The sequence below is a fragment of the Oncorhynchus tshawytscha genome, linkage group LG17, assembly GCF_018296145.1.
Source record: "Oncorhynchus tshawytscha isolate Ot180627B linkage group LG17, Otsh_v2.0, whole genome shotgun sequence".
Lineage (NCBI taxonomy): Eukaryota > Metazoa > Chordata > Actinopteri > Salmoniformes > Salmonidae > Oncorhynchus > Oncorhynchus tshawytscha.
Window position 1 is genome coordinate 19,936,045 of NC_056445.1, and position 24,483 is coordinate 19,960,527.

At 43.5% G+C, this 24,483-nt stretch overlaps 1 protein-coding gene across 2 annotated transcripts in view; it reads right to left on the minus strand.

Moving 5' to 3' along the window:
* LOC112217039 (liprin-beta-1) overlaps positions 1 to 24,483 on the minus strand; it is a 31,181-nt gene that overhangs the window by 3,027 nt on the left and 3,671 nt on the right. Inside the window, exons 2-21 of one of the 2 annotated variants that reach the window (XM_024377274.2) lie at positions 16,154 to 16,239; positions 12,555 to 12,763; positions 11,338 to 11,418; positions 10,927 to 11,040; positions 10,626 to 10,736; positions 9,622 to 9,714; positions 8,257 to 8,359; positions 7,573 to 7,634; positions 7,414 to 7,480; positions 7,122 to 7,246; positions 6,831 to 6,898; positions 6,635 to 6,698; positions 4,391 to 4,529; positions 4,099 to 4,131; positions 3,232 to 3,376; positions 2,904 to 3,023; positions 2,544 to 2,694; positions 642 to 753; positions 459 to 547; positions 136 to 258 (exon numbers count right to left, since the gene is read on the minus strand). In XM_024377274.2, coding sequence (XP_024233042.2) covers positions 136 to 258; positions 459 to 547; positions 642 to 753; positions 2,544 to 2,694; positions 2,904 to 3,023; positions 3,232 to 3,376; positions 4,099 to 4,131; positions 4,391 to 4,529; positions 6,635 to 6,698; positions 6,831 to 6,898; positions 7,122 to 7,246; positions 7,414 to 7,480; positions 7,573 to 7,634; positions 8,257 to 8,359; positions 9,622 to 9,714; positions 10,626 to 10,736; positions 10,927 to 11,040; positions 11,338 to 11,418; positions 12,555 to 12,763; positions 16,154 to 16,217 — 2,073 coding nt within the window. In that variant the 5' untranslated portion in view covers positions 16,218 to 16,239. The remainder of the gene's footprint in view (positions 1 to 135; positions 259 to 458; positions 548 to 641; positions 754 to 2,543; positions 2,695 to 2,903; positions 3,024 to 3,231; positions 3,377 to 4,098; positions 4,132 to 4,390; positions 4,530 to 6,634; positions 6,699 to 6,830; positions 6,899 to 7,121; positions 7,247 to 7,413; positions 7,481 to 7,572; positions 7,635 to 8,256; positions 8,360 to 9,621; positions 9,715 to 10,625; positions 10,737 to 10,926; positions 11,041 to 11,337; positions 11,419 to 12,554; positions 12,764 to 16,153; positions 16,240 to 24,483) is intronic. The other variant, XM_024377276.2, reaches the window with a different exon arrangement.

Consider the following 24,483-nt stretch of genomic DNA (forward strand, 5'->3'; position numbering starts at 1 on the left):
TAACACCACTGAAATGTAACTGAACTGGTGAAGTGAGAGGCCATGTATAGTGGACATGGATATGAACGCACAGGGACAGAAAGAACGAGAGAGGAAGAGGGATACTTCATTTATTTAGTAGTGTCTAAACCGTACCTCGTCAGAGGGCCGTCGGCGGAGGCAGTTGGGCTCGTAGAAGTTGAGCCGGAGGATCTGGATGGCTCTCTTGATGCTGAGGTGGTGGAGAACACTGCCCACTTTTAGAGACAGCAGGTCATCCTGAAGGGGACATACACTTATCTCTGTCAGGAGAATGTCTACTGTCAATCAATTGGAAATAAAAAAGGACACTAGACATTCAAAAGATGATCACACAAAAACACATTTTATTTAATTTAATAGACTTTATTCATCCCCTCTGACATAGAATCTAATTCATTTTAGCCGCGTTAGACCGACTATTGCAATTTAACACTCACCACAGTCATGTAGTGTAGCATTCGCCCATCGACCCTCCCCTCATCAAACTGGCTCTTATACTGCGGCAGACCAATGTCATCAAGCCATCCTGAGAAACACCAAAACAACTCAATCAACAACAATTCACAAAACAGAAAGGTATTCAATTCTTCATTGCCAACTCTGAGGCGGTGGTCACTCACTGGTCACCCAGTTGTGGTCCAGTTTGGCCTTGCTGACATCCTCCTCTGATCCCAGTGCCTGGAGAGCCAGCTGCAGCTTCTTCCTGTGGAGGGGCTGTTTGATCCCCAACTCCTGTTGCCACAGAAACATGTATGGGTTGTTTAAGACATCTCACATACTGTACAGTTAGGAAGAGCGTGATGGAGAAAAGAGATGTTTGTCAGGACATACAGTGGGGCAAAAAAGTATTTAGTCAGCCATCAATTGTGCAAGTTCTCCCACTTAAAGAGATGAGGCCTGTAATTTTCATCATAGGTACACTTCAACTATGACAGACAAAATGAGAAGAAAAATATTCCAGAAAATCACATTCTAGGATTTTTACTGAATTTATTTGCAAATTATGGTGGAAAATAAGTATTTGGTCACCTACAAACAAGCAAGATTTCTGGCTCTCACAGACCTGTAACTTATTCTTTGAGGCTCCTCTGTCCTCCACTCGTTACCTGTATTAATGGCACCTGTTTGAACTTATCAGTATAAAAGACACCTGTCCACAACCTCAAACAGTCACACTCCAAACTCCACTATGGCCAAGACCAAAGAGCTGTCAAAGGACACAAAAAACAAAAATTGTAGACCTGCACCAGGCTGGGAAGACTGAATCTGCAATAGGTAAGCCGCTTGGTATGAAGAAATCAACTGTTGGAGCAATTATTAGGAAATGGAAGACATACATACCACTGATAATCTCCCTCGATCTGGGGCTCCACGCAAGATCTCACCCCGTGGGGTCAAAATTATCACAAGAACGGTGAACAAAAATCCCAGAACCACACAGGGGGACCTAGTGAATGACCTGCAGAGAGCTGGGACCAAAGTCTACCATCAGTAACACACTACGCCGCCAGGGACTCAAATCCTGCAGTGCCAGACGTGTCCCCCTGCTTAATCCAGTACATGTCCAGGCCCATCTGAAGTTTGCTAGAGAGCATTTGGATGATCCAGAAGAAGATTGGGAGAATGTCATATGGTCAGATGAAACTTTTTGGTAAAAACTCAACTCGTCGTGTTTGGAGGAGGAAGAATGCTGAGTTGCATCCAAAGAACACCACACCTACTGTGAAGCATGGGGGTGGAAACATCATGCTTTGGGGCTGTTTTCTGCAAAGGGACCAGGACGACTGATCCGTGTAAAGGAAAGAATGAATGGGGCCATGTATCGTGAGATTTTGAGTGAAAACCTCCTTCCATCAGCAAGGGCATTGAAGATGAAACGTGGCTGGGTCTTTCAGCATGACAATGATCCCAAACACACCGCCCAGGCAACGAAGGAGTGGCTTCGTAAGAAGCATTTCAAGGTCCTGGAGTGGCCTAGCCAGTCTCCAGATCTCAACCCCATAGAAAATCTTTGGAGGGAGTTGAAAGTCCGTGTTGCCCAGCAACAGCCCCAAAACATCATTGCTCTAGAGGAGATCTGCATGGAGGAATGAGCCAAAATACCAGCAACAGTGTGTGAAAACCTTGAAGACTTACAGAAAACATTTGACCTCTGTTATATACCCTTTGTTGGCAATGACAAAAAAACTTTTGTTATTGACCAAATACTTATTTTCCACCACCATTTGCAAATAAATTAATTAAAAATCCTACAATGTGATTTTCTGGATTTTTTTTCTCATTTTGTCTGTCATAGTTGAAGTGTACCTATGATGAAAATTACAGGCCTCATCTTTTTAAGTGGGAGAACTTGCACAATTGGTGGCTGACTAAATACTTTTTTGCCCCACTGTATGTAGCAAAGTGAACATTAACCAACTATAAGCTTTAACATTGTGGGTTTCATTAAAATGTCTAGCGACACAGAACTTAAACACAGAATGCACGAAACGCCTCCTGGAAGCTCCACTGAGCCGTCCTACCTTCTCCAGGTCGTGCTGGGAGGCCTGCAGCAGGGTGAATCCTGAGCGGATCCACTGCTGGGCTTGAGCCACGTGCAGCCCCAGGCCCTGCTCCTGCAGCCACACACACACCTGCTCCTTACTCCACTGAGCAAAGGGAGTGTCCACATCACTGAGGGGGGAGAGAGAGAGCACACTCACCTTTAACGTGGAGGGTAAACAGTACATCATTCATTCCCATTTGCTCCTCTGACACCACAAAATCCCAAAACTGTAATACTGTAGACTTAGTTCCAATAAACTTCTGATCCCTTCCTCTACGTTTCTAGTTACCGATACTAGACTGTCTCTCTGTGTGTGTAAGAGGTGAGCTTCACATACTTGGGGCTGTGCTGCAGGTCACGTGACCAGCCCAGTCGGGGGCTGGCCGTGGCTCTGACTCCTCCCCTCCTGAACTCAGTCTCCTCCAGGTCTAGCGAGGTGGAGTGACTTCTCTTCAGCCTAGAGGGGTCAGAACACAACACGCCTAAATATCCTGCCATGCTCGATCCTCGTGTTACAGCAAACCCTCTGTCCTTGTATTACAGTTAATAAAGCAATAGTTTCATTTAAAAACCCTGGCTCCATCTTAATTCATCTTTCCCAAATTCCTTGCATACTAACTCCTCCCCTCTTAAACTTAGGGAATAATGAGAACATTTTAACCAACCTGCCTAAGAACCTCTTAAAGCCTCTGGACTTCTTCTTGGCCTCTGGTGAGGAAGGTAGGGTCTGGCTGCTGTCTCCTCCCTGAGGTTTGTCTGGTGGGGCACCAGCCAAGTCCAAGTGGTCTGTGCCATTACGCTCGGTCTCAGCTGGATTCAAAACACACACACACCTGTTAGATCGACAGCCGACATCTGACAATCCACCACTATTTAGGAAACTCCGGAGGCCAAAACTGTCCAAGGACTACAGCTGTAATGGCCACCACAACCACTTCTGGACTACATCTTCCACTAACCACCACCATCACCACCAGGAGTACGCCAAGAACCACTCAAAAGCACCGCAACTCGATCCGCACATGCAAGGACTGGTTGGCATGAACTGCTGATGCAAATTCATAGACTTCCAACAGTAAAAGACAAATCTCAGAGGCGCATCTTTAAGGACAGCTAGCAGAGCTATGCGACATCATTGCAGATGGTGTCACGTCATGGATAAGGAACAACTGGATAGGATTTAAAAGGGGAAAGAAATCACACTAAAAACCACCCAGCTCACACCAGCGATCAACTAAACTTTTCACTTGCTTGATACAAGTGAAAAATGAGGAGTAGGGAAGATGGAGGTAGGGGCATATCTAGGGATTCTTCACACAACAATGTAACCATTTACCACCCAATCAGCCTCAAGAGGGTTCAGAAAAACAGACTGCTGTTTCATTTAGTCTACGATGGGTCTGGTTGTATGGTAGATGGTGATCACATTGTTGCACTAGTATCCCTGCACACATCCAGCGTTCATCCTGATCTGCCATACTGCAGGCCTGGCCAGTCTATGGGGCTCTGCGCTGCAGACTACTGTACTGTACCCAACGTAGGCGCACTCGCACTCCGGCTGCGATCTTCACATCCCATAGAGCCATGGAGAATAGAGAGAGCAAGGACAGAACATAGTTAACTAGTGTGAATACTACCAGACAGACAGAGACCGAGACAGACATAAGAAAACACAAATTAAGGTATTGAAATGTGAATGTTTTTTTTACATCATGAACAGAGTAGTATTTATTGTTCACACCACCCCGTGCAGAGGAACGAGCACCCTTCTCCCCGTGCCCTTCCTGCCCCCCCCACCCCACCCCACCCCACGATGAGACTCACCCAGATGTGGGGCGCTGGACGTCCTCTTGCCTCCACGCATCTTGAAGAAACCACGTCCAAAGGAGGAGCGGGCCTTCTTGTTCCCAAAGCTTTCATTACTGCTGGGGTTTGATGGGGGGCTGGGCACCTCAACTGTGGTCTAGAAAAGGGGGAGGGGATCATTATGAGTACATAAATCTAATATGACATGCCAGTAAACAAAGTCAATCTCCCAATAGAACCAGCTCCATAGTTCTGCTGTTGTACCACCAGGTGGCAGTAGAGTAACATGCCTGTCAAAAATACACATTGCTCAAAACAACCCATTGCTATTATGATTCCGTATCATCCGGACAGACAGTCCGGAGTACAGTCAGCTGTCACAGTGGGGCTCAGTGACTCCGCACTCCATGTGGGGGAGATAAGAGATAGAACTATGCCTTCTTTTATGACTGGCTCATTTGGGAGACATGACTCTGAGACTCTCCCACGTTGAGAGGTCAAAAGGTCAAAGAGGCTCTAGTGTTCTAATTTGGGTGACAAAAATAGGGGGTAGAGAGATCTGATTTAAGACAGTCAGGCTAGAGCAATGGGTCCGTAACCGAAAGGTTGTTGGTTCTAACACCCGAGCCGACAAAGTGAAAAATCTGTCAATGTGCCCTTGAGCAAGGCACAGAACTCTAATTTGCTCCAGTGGCGCTGTACTACTATGGCTGACCCTGTAAAACAACACATTTCACTGCACCTATCGGGTGTATGTGACAATAAAAATATTTTTACATATAGTACCAGTCAAGTTTGGACATCTACTCATTCAAAGGGTTTTATTTTTTACTATTTTCTACATTGTAGAATAATAGTGAAGACATAAAAACTATGACAGATACACATATGGAATTATGTAGTAACCCAAAAAAAGTGTTAAACAAATCAAAATGTTTTTTTTATATGAGATTCTTCAAAGTAGCCACCCTTTGCCTTGATGACAGCTTTACACTCTTGGCATTCTCACAACCAGCCAGGTCGCAGTTGTAAATAAGAACTTGTTCTCAACTGGCCTACCTGGTTAAATTTAAAAAACAAGGTAGTCACCTGGAATGCATTTCAATTAACAGGTGTGCCTTGTTAAAAAGTTAATTTGTGCAATTTCTTTCTTTATGCATTTGAGACAATCAGTTGCCTGGCCGGCCCTGTCCGGGGGTATCGTCGGACGGGGCCAGTGTCTCCCGACCCCTCCTGTCTCAGCCTCCAGTATTTATGCTGCAATAGTTTGTGTGTCGGGCTAGGATCAGTCTTATATGTGGAGTATTTCTCCAGTGTGAATTTAAGTCCCTCTCTCCCCTCAGGTTTCTGTACAACACTTTGACATCGGCTGATGTACAAAGGGCTTTATAAATACATTTGATTGATTGATTGACAAGGTAGGGGTGGTATATAGATAGCCCTATTTGGCAAAAGACCAAGTCCAAATTATGGCAAGAACAGCTCAAAAAAAGCAAAGAGAAACGACAATCCATCATTACTTTAAGGCATGAAGGTCAGTCAATTTGCAAAAACCATCAAGTGCTATGAAAATGGCTCTCATGAGGACCTCCACAGGAAAGGAAAACCCAGAGTTACCTCTGCTTCAGAGGATAAGTTCATTAGAGTTACCAGCCTCGGAAATTGCTGCCCAAATAAAAGCTTCGCAGAGTTCAAATAACAGACATCTCAACCTCAACTGTTCAGAGGAGAAAACAGAGTGAAATCGGGCCCTCACGGTCAAATTGCTGCCAAGAAACCACTACCTAAGGACACCAATAATAAGAAGAGACTTGCATGGGCCAAGAAACATAAGCAATGGACCTTAGACTGGTGGATATCTGTCCTTTGATGAGTCCAAATTTGAGATTTTGGCATCCAACCGCTGTGTCTTTGTAAGATGCACGGTAGGTGAACGGATGATCTCCACATGTGTGATTCCCACAGTGAAGCATGGAAGAGGTGGTGTGATGGTGCTTTGCTGGTGACACTGTCAGTGATTCATTTAGAAATCAAGGCACACTTAACCAGCATGGCTACCGCAGCATTCTGCAGCAATACGCCATCCCATCTGGTTTGCGCATAGTGTAGAAAACAGTAAAAATATAGAAAAACCCTTGAATGAGTACGTGTACCCAAACTTTTGGCTGGTACTGTATATAAACTCCATGATGGCAGCAAGTCAAGGTCTTTCCAGTTAACCCACTATTCACCATCACCCCAGGAGAGAGGGGACAGTCTTACCTGCTCTGTGTTGCTGTTTATGTGGCCCAGGCTACCTGCTGAATGTGGTGGGACTTCTGGTGGACTGCAAAGAGAAAGGAAAGTTAATCGACAGTCTAGACCTAGAGATGATGAATATACAGACAAACTAAAACAGTGACCCAATGTGCAAATAGTCCATGGGAGTGTAGTTTGTCCAGAGAAAAGCAAACCTCACCTGTCTGTGTCTGGTTTCTGTATCAGGCTCTCCTGCACCAGCTCTGAAAACACTCCAATAGATGGAATCTGGGAGGAGGGGATGAGAGAGGAATACAAGAGTCAACGTCACTAAATTCATGTGTCGTCAATGTCGCAAAGCACAGTTGACAGTTTCAAATGGTTAGGTAGTTGCTGTCCAGCTAAACCAATACCCCAAGCCTGTTGACCCTCACATTACGTTGTGGTAAGGAAGTCTAGTCTCGGGTCCATCCTGTGTGTGATACATTGTTATGACAGGGGAGGTTGTTACCTCGTCACAGCTCCTTCCTGTCTCCTCCCCAACCGCCAGTGTGACCTGGTCTGCCTCCATGGCGACCTGAATGGAGGGGAATCTGTCATCCTGGATGTCATCATAATTGTCTTCATTCAGTGTGTCTGGAGGGGGAACAGTTATAATTGTTACACAAAATTATCAAGTCCATTATTCTACACTATCAAACATGTGATTGATCTAGTCCAATAAATAGAAATGAATGGACTATTGCAACGATACCGATAAAACAATTCATTACTAGTTTCACACCCCTTTAACATAGTTTCACCTTTCATCAAGTCCTGGACCTTCTTGTACCGTGTGATAGACTCCTGAAGCTCCTCGATCCTCCGGTCCTGTGGGTGAAGGATGGTAGAAAAGCCATTGAGATTCCCATGCGTCAACTACAGCAGCCTTTATGAAACAGTGTAAACAGGAGCTCCAGTACCTTGTCATTGCTAGCTGACATCAGGGAATCCATGGCCCTCTTCATCCTCAGCACGTCCACATCTGGAAAACAACAAGCGTGCCCCACGGGGATCAGACAGACAGACACATTGTCTGGTGTCTACTGCTGTCTACCCACACTGGTGGAGTCTATAAAGAACAACATGCAAGTCAAGTCCACTTAAGCTACAGGAGTATATGGAGTATATGGGGCAGGTTCAAGGACAATAAATTCTTAAAGTGAATACATTGCAATCTACATAAATTGCATACCCCTTTGGTAAATGGGTGATAAGAGCCTCAGCTGTGGGTTGAAAGAGTCAGAGATCATGTCTAAACACGCTTGGTATGAGCCCTGAAGACAGATAAGACGATAGTAAGGTGGAAAGTACAACATCTCCCTTTCTTCCCCATCTGTGTGAGAGTGAGACAGGATGCTTTGAACATTGTATTTCAGGGGGAAAGCCCAATGCTCAGGCCATGTCTTGATGGTATCCATCATTACTTACGGGGACTTAAGGGCAGAAATAACTGCAGACGAATTAGGAAAAGGAATGTTTGAAACTTGTTGCCGTAAATCTGTCAAGGTGCAAGTTAAGCCTATTGAAATATTATGGCTCCTCGTGTGTATGAGGGTGAAGTGAGGTTCCCCTCCCTCCCACATGTCTAGTAACTGTACTCCCACCTTTCTCTCCATCTGTTCTGTCTGGGGTCAGCACTCCCTGTGTAGCCTGGTCTCTTAGCCTCCTCAGCTCCTCCAGCTGCCTCTGAAGAGTCTGCAGTTCCTCCTGAATGGGAGAAGATCATGTTCGGGACGATTCTGAGCTCATTAAACTACAGATACATATCTAGGCCCATATTCATAAAGTGTCTCAGAGTAGAGGGGTCGACTACAAAGCAGGATCAATGAGCTAACTTGCCTAAATATTCATAAATTACATTTTTTAGAGAGATAAACTTGAAAATGGGCATGGCCTAATTGACTCAACAACCAAAAACACCTAAGTTTAGCTTTCTTAATGAACCAGAAAATCAGTAGTTATTTCTGGTTGTTTATTAAAGTCAGCAGGCTAACCCAATGAACCTGCGTTGTAGTGTACCCCTTAGGAGTGTTGATCTAGGATCAGATCCCCTGTCCATTCATTTTTATCGAACATGTAAAAATCCCACTAGAGAAGCACTCTTTGTAAGAGACGCTTTATGAATACAGGCCAAGATCTAGATAAGAACCCAGCTAGACAGAGTTTGACCAAACTGAAAGTAAAAACCCAGTCTGATGCCAACTGTGATGCAGGGCAGTATGACCCAGAATAAGGTTAGAGTGAGGATACATTCTACCAGAGGACTGGTGTCTTAACCAGAGAACCATACAACCAACACTGTAAACATGTCAGTTTCTTTCACATTCCACTGAGAAAGAACAGCTCCATTGGGATGTTCATCCCCAGCAGGTCATCCATGACCGTTCAGCTCCACCCATTAGTTTAGCTTACTTAGCCAAAGGTTTAAGACATTTTAGCATCAATGTACAGTTAACATACAATTAAGTGGATCAAGGTAGGAAGTGAAGAAAAACTAGTGTGTTAAGAAATCTGCAACTTATACTTAGCTGGTAGGAGAACTTAGTCAAAGTGGAAGTGTGGTGAAAGTTGGAAAAGCGGATAGGGTCAATGGACAGAGGGAAGGTTGAGAGGCCTGTAGGGACAGACAGGGAAAAGCAGAGCACTCTGTTAACTTCTGCACCACACCTCCAGTGAACTTCAACCTGCCCATGTTCCATTCCTAGGGCTGCACAGGTTAGCACGTTAGTGAGAGATGAGGAGAGAGGAGACAAAGGGTATAAAACCCTGAAGGAAGGTGGTATTAAGAGTGAAAGCAGTGATATATAACCAACACACAAGGGAACGATAGATTCAGTACCTACATGATGTAGAAAAAGTGTAGAGTGAGTCAAACTTAATCTGTGGACCATATGTCATGCACAATCTAATTTGAACGGACTGACCTAAGGCCTTCATATTGCAGACAGATTCTTAACCATGCTACTCACTTTGGTGGATTTAAGTTTCTTCTCACACTGCAGTCTTTCATTCTCCATATCGGTCACCCTGAACCGCAGGTCATTGACTTCCTGGTACAACCCCTGGGGAGGTAAAAGACTACATTACCCACAAGCCCAAGGGGAGTCAGCTGAGAGTTTTGGAGCAAATGTTGGGGATGTTTTTGTGGAGTGAAAAATCCCCAATGAGGCACCAAAGATTATTTAGAGAGCGAGACACAGAGAAGCCCACGCCAACACGGAGACAGATTCTTGATTTGGAAGGAAGCGTCATGGTCAATTACCATTACAACTGCTTTTATGTCATGGATAATACATACTCCTGTACCTTGGAGCAATTACTGTATAGATGGAGCACTCAGGAAATATGCATCGTCATTAAACAAGAATGTGCTACATGATTCACAACGCATACATTTAGACAAGAGTAAAAACCGCAGAGCACCGTGGGTAGGAAAGAAGAAATGGATCAGACTCAGGGGTGTGTGATTTACAGCCGAACAAAGCCCAACATTAAACATATATGGAAGATATTGCTTTTCCACACACCGCTCCCTAAAGGTTATAGTAGTGTCGGGAAACCCACACTCAGGATCCAATATCCTGATTCCTCCAGCCCAGGCCTGCTCAGTGCTCATGGATTAGGTATATGGAATCCCTGACTGTCAGACTCCCAGTTTCTCTGGAAGGGAGATTCATTATTTTATGAGAGGAAACAGCTGCTGGACCAAGGGGGTGTTTTGGCACTCCCTGCCAGCCAATCCACCCGGGCCAGGATCTGCATGACGGATCAGGGCCCACTCCATCCAACGGAGACGGACCTCTGCATGGTCTCAGTGTGAACTATTAAACGTTTGGGTGACTGCCAAGATTCATATAAACTCACATCCTACTATTATAAGACGTCTGCCTGCCGTAGAATGATACTCCAAATATCTACCAAAGACATGATATCTCTGTGAGGGTGAGTCTATTCCCATAATGCATCCGTGTACCTCACTATCCCTGCGATCTCTCGACACAGTGGTCAGCTTCAGTTTCAGACTAGACACCTCGGTCATCAGCTCCAGCTTCTGGGTCTCCAGGGTGGACCTGGTCAAGAACTCCTGCACAGGACACACAGTCATAGATTCAGTCACAGACCAGTAGGAGCGAAGTGTATTAAACAGTGTTCATTCAGAAAGATCATTTGGATCAAAAGGCTGACCAATACCTTGAGCCCAAGGTTCTGTCTCATAATAAGACAGAACATCCTGCTAATAACCATAATACACTGCAACCCTGCTGGGGCCTCACCTGCTGCAGCGTTTCTTCAGTGGCGTCAAGTTTCTCTCTGTGCTCCTCCAGACACATGTCCAGATCCCTGATCTTCTCCCCCTGCACCTCCACCTGGTCTGAGAGAACACTCACCTGGGGACAGTCGTCACTCAATAATATGCCACATGTCATCTGCGTGTTGTTTTCAGGGTAGGGGTTAGTGATCTAAGAGCATGCTCGGTGATGCAGGTCTTTCACTCACACCATGAATAGGTAAAAACTACTGAATTCAACAGCTACCTATCAAATACACTTTAAACAGAGCACCCTTGCTAATGTACGGTTTGCATGTACAATGTATTTGCTAATGTACACATTTTCTCAATATGGGGTGGTATTTCCTATTTGTTAAAGCTGGTCTCTGCTTGTTCATGGCCTCGTGACACACACCTGGAGGACGAGACACTCCTTATCGCTCTCCACCCGTGACAGTCGATCCTGGTAGATCACGGCGGAGCCATTTCCGTTGGTCTGAAATCACAAACAACCAAAGCCATCAGACGGCTGATCGCCAAGGGCTTAGAGAGGCCATAAATATGGTCAGGAATAACACTTTGCCCTATCACCATACCAGGAAAGACTCCTGACCCTAGGAATAGAGCAGCCTCCAGTCATATGGAAGAGGTACCGCTCCATCTCAAAGGCCAGCATACAGCATTCAGGTGTCAGAGCATCCCTACATTGAAAAACATCACATGATTTTTCCCTGGGGGGAGGGGGCGGACGGGACACACGCGAAATGCATGTTATTTGAGAGCCACGTGAAGGTCGATAGGGTTCTCACATGCAAGTGTTTGTGTGTGACTAAAGTGGAAATTGAATCAAAAACTAAAAACTCCTCTTCTCATATTTCACACAGAGAAAGAAAGGGCTTGAGGGGGAGGAAAACTGGGCCGCACTGCGAGTCATCTCCAGTGAAGAGGATGGAAACCATTTCAGACACCGCTCCAGAGACACTTCGTCACTCACAAGGCATGTCATCACACAATAGCCATACAATCAAAGGAATCAGGATATAAATAACAGGTAAGAAGACACAAAGCAGACCACTGCCCATGCAATCACATAAAAGGAATCTAGTCTAAATAAAAGTACTTTGATCTTCATGTGTGGAATACTCATCAGCAATACATTTTCCATGATTACACTCAACTTCTGAATATCTCAGGCATTAAAGAGATTCTCTGGTGCTTCTGTATCCCTTTTAGCCAATAGTTCTGAAAGTAACGCTCACGAGCCAAAAGTTTATGTACCACATCATTGCTCTCTCTCTGCTGTGTGTGTGTGTGTGTATCTAACTAGCTGCCACTCAAATGGCAAGGGGTTGAAGCTAATTGTCTAGAACTGGAATTGCTAGGAGGCTGGCCCATGACGGGGCAAATGATGGGAATATAGAGCAGCACTCCTTCCCGAAAAACAGTTGCTTTCAAGACAGGGATTTCATGGCCGATTGAGCTAAGACAGTAATTCTGCATGTATGAAATACACATTTAACAGGTTTAACAAATACTTAGTTCCAGAGCATGTCTTTAACAATAGTAAAAATACAGACCAACATTAACAGTGTTTGCATTTGCAACAGTAAGAGAACTGGGGGAGTTACCTACCAACTGACCCTGCTGCAGCCACTCCACTAGGCCGTCGGCGGTGGTGTCAGGGACCTGGCAGCGGAGGCCCTCCCGCTCATCCTGGTCCATCATCTCCAGTGCCGCCCGCAGGTCCTCCAGCAGGTGCAGCGCCCGCAGGCTTCCCAGGAAGGGAGAGGTGGGCGACTGGCAGTCAAACAGCCCATTGGAGTAGCCCATGGCCTTGGAGCCTGTTGGGGCCAAGGTTAGGAGAGGAGTGGTTAGGAACAAATAAGGAAGTTAGAAGCATAGATATACCGTACCAGTCCAAAGTTTGGACACACCTACTCATTCAAGGAGTTTTCTTTATATTGTAGAATAATAATGAAGACATCAAAACTATGAAATGACATATATGGAATCATGTAGTAACCATGAAATTCTTCAAATAGCCTCCCTTTGCCTTGACAGCTTTGCACACTTTTGACATTCTCTCAACCAGCTTCATGAGGTAGTCACCTGTAATGCATTTCAATTAACAGGTGTGCCTTGTTACAAGTTAAAGAAATTCCACAAATTCCTTCCAAATGCATTTGAGCCAATTAGTTGTGTTGTGACAAGAAGATGGCCCTATTTGGCAAAAGACCAAGTCCATATTATGGCAAGAACAGCTCAAATAAGCAAAGAGAAAATGACAGTCCATCATTACTTAAAGACATGAAGGTCAGTCAATCTGGAAAATGTCAAAAGTTTCTTAGAGGATAAGTTCATTAGAGTTACCAGCCTGAGAAATTGCAGCCCAAATAAATGCTTCACAGAGTTCAAGTAACAGACACATCTCAACATCAACTGTTCAGAGGAGACAGTGTGAATCAGGTCTTCATGGTCGAATTGCTGCAAAGAAACCATTACTAAAGGACACCAATAAAAAGAGAAATGTTTGGGCCAATAAACACGAGCAATGGTCCTTATACCGGTGGAAATCTGATGAGTCCAAATGTGAGATTCTTGGATCCAAACGCTGCGTCTTTGTGAGACCAGACTAGGTTAACGGATGATCTCTGCATGTGTGGTTCCCACCATGAAGCATGGAGGTGGTGGTGTGATGGTGCTTTGCTGGTGATACCATCTGTGATTTATTTAGAATTCAAGGCACACTTAACCAGCATGGCTCCCACAGCATTCTGCAGCGATACGCCATCCCATCTGTTTTGCACTTAGTGGGACTATCATTTGTTTTCAACAGGATAATGACCCATCACACTTCCAGGCTGTGGAAGGGCTATTTGACCAAGGATAGTGATGGGGTGCTGCATCAGATGAGCTGGCCTCAACAATCACCAGAACTCAACCCAATTGAGATGGTTTGGGATGAGTTGGACCGCAGAGTGAAGGAAAAGCAGCCAACAAGTGCCCAGCATATGTGGGAACACCTTCAAGACTGTTGGAAAAGCAATCCAGATGAAGCTGGTTGTGAGAATGCCAAGAGTGTGCAAAGCTGTCATCAAGGCAAAAAGGTGGCTACTTTGAAGAATCTAAAATATAACATGATTTGTTTAACACTTTTTTGGTTACTGATTCTATAGGTGTTATTTAATAGTTTTGATCTCTTCACTATTATTCTACAATGTGGAAAATAGTAAAAATAAAGAAAAACCCTTGAATGAGTAGGTGTGTCCACACTTTTGACTGGTACATCTATAGTTTTAGCCCTGTGATTAGACGTTTGAGCCTCTCCCATCCTCTCCTAATTCCCTTCAACGAGGAGGATGAAAGGCAGTATCACCAGGTGGGATGTCATTGACCCATGTGATGCGCTACAGATGTGTATTTCTGAAAGTGTCCTGAAAGTCACATACCACACATTTTAAAAGCAAAGAAAAACAGATTACATATCGATTCCAAAAAAATGTTGGGTGCAAGAGGCCTGAGCGGAAGCTTATTTGTTGGACTTGGAAAAGCCATGTTTCCAGCATGTACTATAATCTGCTCGACAGCATCTGTCACCCGGCTCCAAAAGGTCAACCTTCACAGAAATGTAGAAGAGAAACATAAATATTGGGATAAATAAATAAACAAGTCTTCCCTACAAGGCAGCCAGGGAGAGTGTGAATGCTGTGGTTTCTGTGGTAACAGGGGCTAGAGGATGTCACGTGATCAGCCATCCCTCTTGGAAAGGTCAATTCTATAAATTACATAAATTACACACAAGTCAGTGGAAAAGCCTGGGCTCATAAAGCTGTCTCATCTGCTCATCTACCATTCCAAAAATTATAGTTCCAAAACCTCCCTCTGGTGTCTGACTTGTACCATTTTTTTTATTGCTTTGGTGCAATTGTCATTCAGAACGTGGTACATTCACAACTCTTAGTTCAACACTCAAAACAGAAATCAAAAAGGCAGTTTCAAAAAAAGTACATTTGCAATTGACTAAGTACAAGACACAAGATCATAGACACTTGTGTTTCATCTAAAAATACATGTTTCATATTGCAATTCATGTTTGTTTTTATTTAACTAGGCACGTCAGTTAAGAACAAATTCTTATTTACAATGACGGCCTACATCAGCCGAACGACGCTGGGACAATTGTGCGCCGCCCTACAAGGACTCCCAATCACAGCCGGTTGTGATACAGCCTGGATTCAAACCAGGGTGTCTGTAGTGATGCCTCATGCAGTGCCTTAGACCACTGCACCACTAGGGAACCCATGTTCATATAAAGCTATTTCACAATGCAATGTTCACATTACTTTTGATATGATTCTCTTCTATTTGCTTAAAATACATGTTATAATTACTTAATCTGACTGTCCTTAATTGATGACAATTTAAAGTTTGGTAAAGCTATAGATTTTACATGGTTTGTCAACTACAGAATGTATGTAACAAATTAAAGCTTATTGTTTGCGTACACAGATTAGCAGGTGTTACAGCAGGTGCAGTGAAATGCTTGTATTTCTAGCTCCTACAGTGCAGTAATACAATACCAATATGCAAATATTTCAGAAAGTCCAAAACAAGAAACACATCCCTTATACAGTAAACCTGTATCCAAAATGTATTTGCTGGGGCCACACTGCTCTACAAAAATGCATTGGCCAATACAGTACTGTAATACCGTAGTATTCCATTTACATAGCAGAAACTTTTATCAAAAGTGACTACAGTCCACATATTTGGTATGTGACCCAAGCAGGAATCGAAACCCACAACTCGGGTTGCTAGTGCCATGCTCTTATGTTCTGAGCCACATACATGACCACTACAATAAATACAGAACTGTAAAATACAATACAGATGGAAGACATAGGACTTACATCCCCATGGGCGTGCCACCCTCCCTTCAGGCCATGGATGAGGCATGCAATGCCTGTAAATCATACTAGCAGTAGGCCTTGAAGAATAATTGGTTTCCATCACTGCTGAAACAATGGAACGTCTTGCTTTCTCATATTGGAGGACTGCACTGGGAAACATCCCAGACCAGTACCACAGCCACATCCTAAGAGCAGCAGCATGGGAACCCTAGTCCTGAGGATTGATATCAGGGGCTTATTTAAGAGGCTATTAAAACTATGTACATATTTGAGGGGGGATCAGCCTCACAGTTCAGAATGTGAGTGAGTTTTGCACGTTACCTGCTATGATCCCATCCATTTGCTCCAAGGCGGCTGCCAACATCTCGCTGGCATCGGACATCATCTTCACACCCCCCACTGTGAATCTGAAAGAAAACAGAAGTGTCAAGAAAAAGACCAATGTCGCCTCAACAGCCATTGCCCAGAAGACTACAGCCATTGCCCAGAAGACTACAGCCATTGCCCAGAAGACTACAGCCATTGCCCAGAAGACTACAGCCATTGCCCAGAAGACTAGAGTACAGTACAAGTTAGACGATGTGCGTGTAAAAACATCAGTCTGAAAATGTATGGCATTTCAAAGGCTTTTAAAACTTGAGCAGTAAATTACATTAACCCCCTGTGAAGTTCAAGTCTACACATTACACACAGACAGAACTAAAGTGGACAGAGACCACCCAAGAGTCAGGACCCCCTACATTACAACACTAGCAGATTTGACAACTTTAGTGGTAATTACAGTAATATTTGATAAAAGGCGTTTCTATGCACCTTAATTTGTAAGCCACTTCCTGGTAGTAAGGATAATGTTCTAGCCTACAGTTAGTTGTAGAATGAAACTGCAAATAAGATGTAGGTTTTTCTCCCTCCATGTGAATGGGACATTAGTGAATTCCCATGTCTTGTGTGATCAAGTGTAATTACAATGCATGGCAGAGGAACTGTGGAAAAGGATAGTCTCCATCTGTTTGATAAGCTCGCTAAACAGGAAATTGAAGCCCAATTGTCTGGTATTTTTTTGTTTGGGGGCATTATGGTGTCCCTGGTACATTTGAATGAATATGAAATCATATTCCCCATTAAACATTTTTTTTTTTTAAATACATCAAATTGAAAAGGTTTCTAAAGAATATATTATCCATCATGAATATTCATGGTTGTATGATGACATTTTAACTGTTGTATTTCTCCCCCGATGCACTGGCTGAAAAAAATGTGTCCTAGTGTCCTAGCCTCCTACCTCAGAGTCAACAGCTTTACTCCTACCATACATGCATTCTCCTATACTGTAAATCTAGTGGCCTGAAGTTGTTGGGCATTTTTGTGCCTCACAACTTCCCCATTGATGACCGCATTTAGGACAGACCTCAGCAATTAACTTTAATAATGGGGTCAAGACTCAAGCCTATGACTGTGTGTTTACTTGGAAATAGTTTGGGGCCTATTGGGTGTTTCCATGGAGCAGGTGTGGGGCAACTGGGCCACCTAATGAAAAGAGAGGATAAGGTGATTGTAAACTGCCAGGCTGTTACCCATCATTGGCATATGGAGATTTCCAATGTAGGCCAATGTTCTTAGTTGATATTGACTGTCTAGGTAAAAACAATTGATCAGTGCCACTGGAATCAAAACCAGAAAGGAATCTAGGACCATGGCATTGCGAGTGAAGTGAACTATAAGTAACCACAACATGAGAGTCAAAAACAAAGAGAAGCTCTCAGAGGCAAAACCATAACAGTGATTTCTCACCCCAGCAAAGATTCGCTGAGACCAGTCATGGGGATTGAGAGTTGGTTCTTATCTGGAATAATGGAGCCATTCTACCAGGGATCACTCCCCACAGCGTGTTGGCTTGACTGGAAATCCAAGCTTCCATAACAAAGCATCACTCCCAGCCTCCTGACCTCAGGATGTCACATGCAGCTCATTCACTTAAATGGACCAGATAACTTCACTTTCATGGTAGGCCTAACGTTATATTACATATTGAAATCACAAAAATAAATGTACAATCTGAATGAGAAATGTAAAATAGCCTAAGAGGATATGAAATCATCACGACGCAAAGTCAATTGAATTGGAGGGTAATGAGAGCGCTCTCCTTGTCCAGGGCAGAAGGGCAGCATAACTCAGTGTTGGAGGGGGGGGGCCTCTTATAGCCTCATTGATCTTTATTAGAGGCAGGGAGAGGGAGCCTGCACATTCAACACTGAGGGCATTGTGTCCGGTCACTCACTTCCATCATGGGCTACATGGGTAATACTCCCTCCAAAATAGGCTCACATTCACCTTGCTATACAGCTGCACTACTCAAACAATGATTCATTGTGCCAGCGATGGAAGTGCAACTGAAAAGGGAGTAGCGCAAACAGAAACGTTATCCAGTAGAAAACAATTCCCATTTTATAAAGATGCCCACATAATTGTCTTGGATGGTTCACAACCTTCAAAAAGCCACATAAAGCAGAATCAATGTTCATTGTACATTCCAACTGAATTAATCTGAACGGCGTTATCGTCAAGATTAATTATTTGCTGACTTTTTCGGCTGAAATGTAATGCACCAAACATCTTAGTTAGATGTAAAATTACACAACTAAGATCTCGTCGGGAAAAACTTCAAAACTAATGACACATTTCTTGAGTTATCTTACATTAATGCTGATTATTTTGGAGGAAGTGTATACTGGCTACAGCATCTCAAAATGGACACTATTGCCGCTCTTTCTTATAAGAGAGTACGCGAGCACACTCATTCGGTTAGCCGAGTATTGCTAGGCGCCAGCCAAACTGAAACATGGTGACGCCTTTAGTACCATTGCTTTTTCCTCCCAAGGCATTTCCTTCTGATGGAGGGCCATCTCACTCTAGGGAGGGAGGCAGCTTTATTTGGTCAGCCGTCTGTCTCACACCCCAAGAGGGAAACCCAAAACGTGGTTGTGTTTCTAACTGAAACAGCAGTTTAAGAATCCAAACATGAACGTTCCCTCTCTGGGATAGTAAAATGAAACTAACAAGGAGCATAAAGAATGGGCAGAGGTAAGGAACTAAAGCAGGCAAACTTAAGTTACTGTGACATAATTCAGGTGGTCGAATCCTTCGAGACAGAGGAGTTTGTACAAAAGTTTCTACCAAAGATTAAAGATCAGTAAATTTGCCAAGATATATAACTTCTTTAACTTTCATCCTCTTTTACCCCTTCTGCTTCTCTCACAGCTTGAGGTCACAGTAAATTAAATGGTACATTCTGGATCAGAATATGAGTATTATTCCAGTCTCACATGACTGATAGTTAATAGGGGGTGACCATAACAGTTAACATGTGATGTAAATACATTAAATGGGCAAACCAGAGTTGTCTTGTGGGTGTGCTATATTCACATATTGTACCCTGACAGGTACTGTTTGTCCCTCATGAGTCACCGTAGCAACAACATAGTGACTCTGACTATTTTAACCAAGTGGCTAAGATAAATCAAGAAATCTGTCATTAAGGTGTTTGTGCACCTTAGCAATTTGAAATCTAACTAAGGTGTTTGGTGCAGTATTTCTCAAGTAAAAAGGTTGCATTAAAAACTAGTCAGTGCATTGCATACAGTGTATCAAGTGAGGAAAGTCTGGCTATGTCCTCAGGACTGATTTCTTAGAACAGGTCTACAACGTCCTCATCTGCAAGCTGTCAAACTACCCTATAAATGTCCATTGAAACGGACCCATGAGCACCAACACCTGAAGTTCATAGGTGCATGTCAAATTGTGTGTCAAATGAAAGCGAAGAGTCTATATTTTTGTGAAATGAAGGCATAAACATTTTCCATCTTAAATTTGGCAAAAGTAAAGTATTTGATTTCTGGATTAACAGATGGAAACATGGTCTTAGAAAACATCTACCAGAAAAAAATAATTAAAAAGGTATCAGAAATACATCAAAACACAATAATGTTGACGTAAAGTCCCCTACCAACTAATATCAACACATATTTAGTTTGATACATTTTTTACCTCCACATCTAAGAAATATTGTGCCTTGCAATTCCTTAATTTAAAAAATAATTTAAACTTAGATATTTTCAAATCTCTCCCCCTCACGAGGGAGGATAATGAGTTCACAGAAGTAACAGGTAAATGTTAGACCTTCCAATTAGTTAATTAAAATTGATATCAGTAAAATCATTAAGTGACTAAAACTCGTAATTCCGTAACTAAATTGTTATCGCAATTACGCAAAACAATCTAAGGAATTATTGCAACTGAATTGGCTACAATGAGAAATTATAAGTCACAAACCAAGGTTGGGTCACCTGCTACTGTCCTTCTATTGGCATACTGTTATGTTCAGCTCATAACTGTTTTGTCTTTCTGTTGACTGGTGGTCAAACTAAGAGAGTTAAAACAGTCAGTCTGGATAATCTCTCAGTCTCCGTCAAACCCTAACCAGGACGACACTGAGCCAATTGTGCGCCGCCCTATGACACCTACCTATGACACCTACCTATGACACCTACCTAATGAGCTCCCACTCCTTCCATTTACTTTAACCAGGCATCCTCACCCACTGAGCACCGACCGACACCGGACGTCGAAAAATAGTTAATATTCGGTCAGTCCACCCTGGCCTTGATGTTAACGTCCACAGATGGACCGGACCAAATCTGAACCCATCATAGACATTTGTTTCACAAGTTTGGATAGTACAGTATAGTAGTATATTGTATTGAGCTGTACTCTACCATATTCTACTCTACTGTAACTGAGCTCCTGTCCAAACCTGTGAAACATGAAATTAATTTCCATAATTATGCATTTCCGACATATTGGAATCGGACAATATTAGCTAAAAATGCCGGCATCGGCCCAATGTCTAGTTTAACGCCGATGTGCATACCTATATAACGTACACTACCGTTCAAAAGTTTGGGGTCACTTAGAAATGTCCTCGTTTTTGAAAGAAAAGCATATTTTTTGTCCATTAAAATAGCATCCAATTTATCAGAAATACAGTGTAGACATTGTTAATGTTGTAATTACTATTGTAGCAGGAAACGGCAGATTTTTTGGGAATATGTACATTGGCGTACAGGGGCCCATTATCAGCAACCATCACTCCTGTGTTCCAATGGCACATTGTGTTAGCTAATCCAAGTTTATCATTTAAAAAAGCTAATTGATCAATAGAAAACCCTTTTGCAATGAGTCAGATGCGAGGGATATACTATGGACACCCGACCAGGCCCAGATCCCCGTGATTCGCTGGAAAAGGAAATGTAGGTTTCGCAGAAAGAGATAAGGATGCCATGTGAGGATCAGACGAAAAGTGGATACACTCCCCTTGGCTTCCATTCTGCTAGCTAACATTCAAATCGCTGGAAAATAAATGGAACAAACTGAAAGCACATATATTCTACCAATGGGACATTATTAAACAAATATCTTTTGTTTCACCAAGTCATGGCTGAACAACGACATTAAGAACATACAGCTGGCAGGTTATACACTATCGACAGGACAGAACAGCAGCCTCTGGTAAGACACCAGGCGGGGGCCTATGCATATTTGTAAGCAATAGCTGGTGCACGATATGTAAGGGTTTTGCTCGCCAAAGATAGAGTATCTCATATAAGCTGTAGACCACATTATCTACCTAGAGAGTTGTCATCTGCATTTTTTCGTTAGGGTTTACATACCGCCACAGCCCGAGGCTGGCACTAAAACTGCACTCAATGAGCTGTATTCCGCCATAAGCAAACAGGAAAACGCTCATCCAGAGACGACGCTCCTAGTGGCAGGGGACTTTAATGCAGGGAAACTTACCTCATTTCTATCAGCATGTTAAATGTGCAACCAGGGGGGGGGGGATTATTCTAGACCACCTTTTCTCCACACACAGACACGTACAAAACTCTCCCTCACCCTCCATTTGGCAAATCTGACTATAACTCTATCCTCCTGATTCCTGCTTACAAGCAAAAATTAAAGCAGGAAGAACCAGTGACTTGGTCTATAAAAAAGTGGTCAGATGAAGCAGATGCTAAACTACAGGACTTGTTTGCTAGCACAGACTGGAACATGTTCCGGGACTCTTCTGGTGGCATTGAGGAGTACACTACATCAGTCACTGGCTTTATCAATAAGCGCATCGAGGACATCGTCCCCATAGTGACTGTACATACATACCCCAACCAGAAACCATGGATTACAAGCAACCCGGAAGCTTATAAGAAGTCCTGCTATGCCCTCCGACGAACCATCAAACAGGCAAAGTGTCAATACAGGACTGAGATCGAATCGTACTACACCGGCTCCGACGCTCGTCGGATGTGGCAGGGTTTGCAAACTATTAGACTACTACAAAGGGAAGCACAGCCGAGAGCCGCCCAGTGACACAAACCTACCAGATGAGCAAGATAACTTATATGTTCGCTTCGAGGCAAGCAACACTGAAACATGCATTAGGGCATCAGCTGTGCCAGACAACAGTGTAATCACTCTCTCCACAGCCGATGTGAGTAAGACCTTTAAACAGATCAACATTCACAAGACCGCTGGGCCAGATGGATTAACAGGACTCCGAGCATGCGCTGACCAACTGGCAAGTGTCTTCACTGACATTTTCAACCTCTCCCTGTCTGAGTCTGTAATACCAACATGTTTCAAGCAGACCACCATAGTCCCTGTGCCCAAGAAGACTAAGGTAACCTGCCTAAATGACTACCAACCAGTAGCACTCACATCTGTAGCCATGAAATGCTTTGAAAGGCTGGTCATGGCTCACATCAACACCATCATCCCAGAAACCCTAGACTCACTCCAATTTGCATACCGCACCAACAGATCCACAGATGATGCAATCTCTATTGCACTCCACACTTCCCTTTCCCACCTGGACAAAAGGAACACCTATGTGAGAATGCTATTCATTGACTACAGCTCAGCGGTCAACACCAGTGCCCTCAAAGCTCATCAATAAGCTAAGGACCCTGGGACTAAACACCTCCCTCTGCAACTGGATCCTGGACTTCCTAACGGGCCGCCCCCAGGTGGTAAAGGCAGGTAACAACACATCCGCCACGCTGATCCTGTATGGCCCAGTACATCACCAGGGCCAAGCTTCCTGCCATCCAGGACCTCTATACCAGGCAGTGTCAGAGGACTCCAGCCACCCTAGTCATGGAATGTTCTCGGCTACCGCACGGCAAGCGATACTGGAGTACAAAGTCCAGGTCCAAGAGGCTTCTAAACAGCTTCTACCCCCAAGCCATAAGACTCCTGAACAGCTAATCAAATGGCTACCCAGACTATTTGCATCTGCACAGTTCCTCCACTAAATGTATTTTTGTAAATTTTTCTGTAGAAGTTGTTAAAAGTAGTCCTTGTGCATAGAGTTGTATGGTTTGTTAAACTTTGAAATCAATGGTTTTCGTTTGTTTCTTTAATTTAAAATGTATGTCAAAGCTTGATTCTGTTACCATGGAATCGCCCTAAAGCACAAGCTTTATCAGTGCCCAAAATCACTCGCTAGCTAAGTTTCAACTCTGTGTTTGTCAATGACGCTACATAACAGGTAGTAGCTAGCAGGTACAGTGAGCCACATTCAGCTTATTAAGTCACTGGCAAGATGTGCGCTCCGGTGCCGTTTTCTTTTTTTTACACCTTTCTCAACATCTATTACCAGAATGTGAGTGGCTGGCAGTGTTTCATAAGGAATCATGTTACAAAACAGATCGCACGGCAATACAAGATGCTCGCCAATTGGTTTTGGAATATTGATAATACAATATATCAAGAGTGCTCTGTTAGTTTCAATTCTGCCCCAAAAAAGTGGCAGACTCAAATGATTGACACCAAACACATCAGCAAGTGGCCACTCCATAAAGGGCCTAGGGCCAAAAGTTATTTCAACATAATGTGTGGTCTTATGTAAACCAGTCTGAGGCACTGTGTAATGGGCAGGTCTGTCTCACTGTCTGGAGGTTCTGGTTGCTATGATTGGATAGAGCGTGGGCAGCTGATGGAGCGCAATCAGTACAGCTGCTTCTCTAGTGTTAGTGGGCACTGGGCATGATGATTGCAATCCATACCCAACCCCCTAGTAAGTCATGAAAAACTAACGTACAAAGTCTCGTACAAAACTGAGTTGACTTACTGACCAAAATTATCCTGTAGTCAATTTCAACACTAGAATTGATGTTCCTGACTCATACCGATGCCACAAAGGCTGTTTAAAACCAAATAAGTTGGTTCTAAAAAGGGGCAGTTTACATTTAATAGCTGAGAACATGGCCTTTATCTAATATTAAAATCTGGACCTAATTGAAATCAACTGAAGCAAACCTTTTGAAAGTAGAGTACAATGGACAAAATGGAAAAACAAGTACAATTGTAATGCGTGTCTTTACTAAAACGGGTAGTGGGAATTAACACCACATAGCCCATCTTCTCACAATGACTCACTGAACCAGTAAAGTACCACTCTATGGTGAAGAAGAAAGAGTTTTCCATTGCTGTTATAACAATCAGTGGCTGGCAGATTCACCCAAACAAGTTTTAAAACCACAATCTATTCAGCCTTGTAAAGTACTGTCTGCCAGTAATGGCAACTCGTCGGCTCA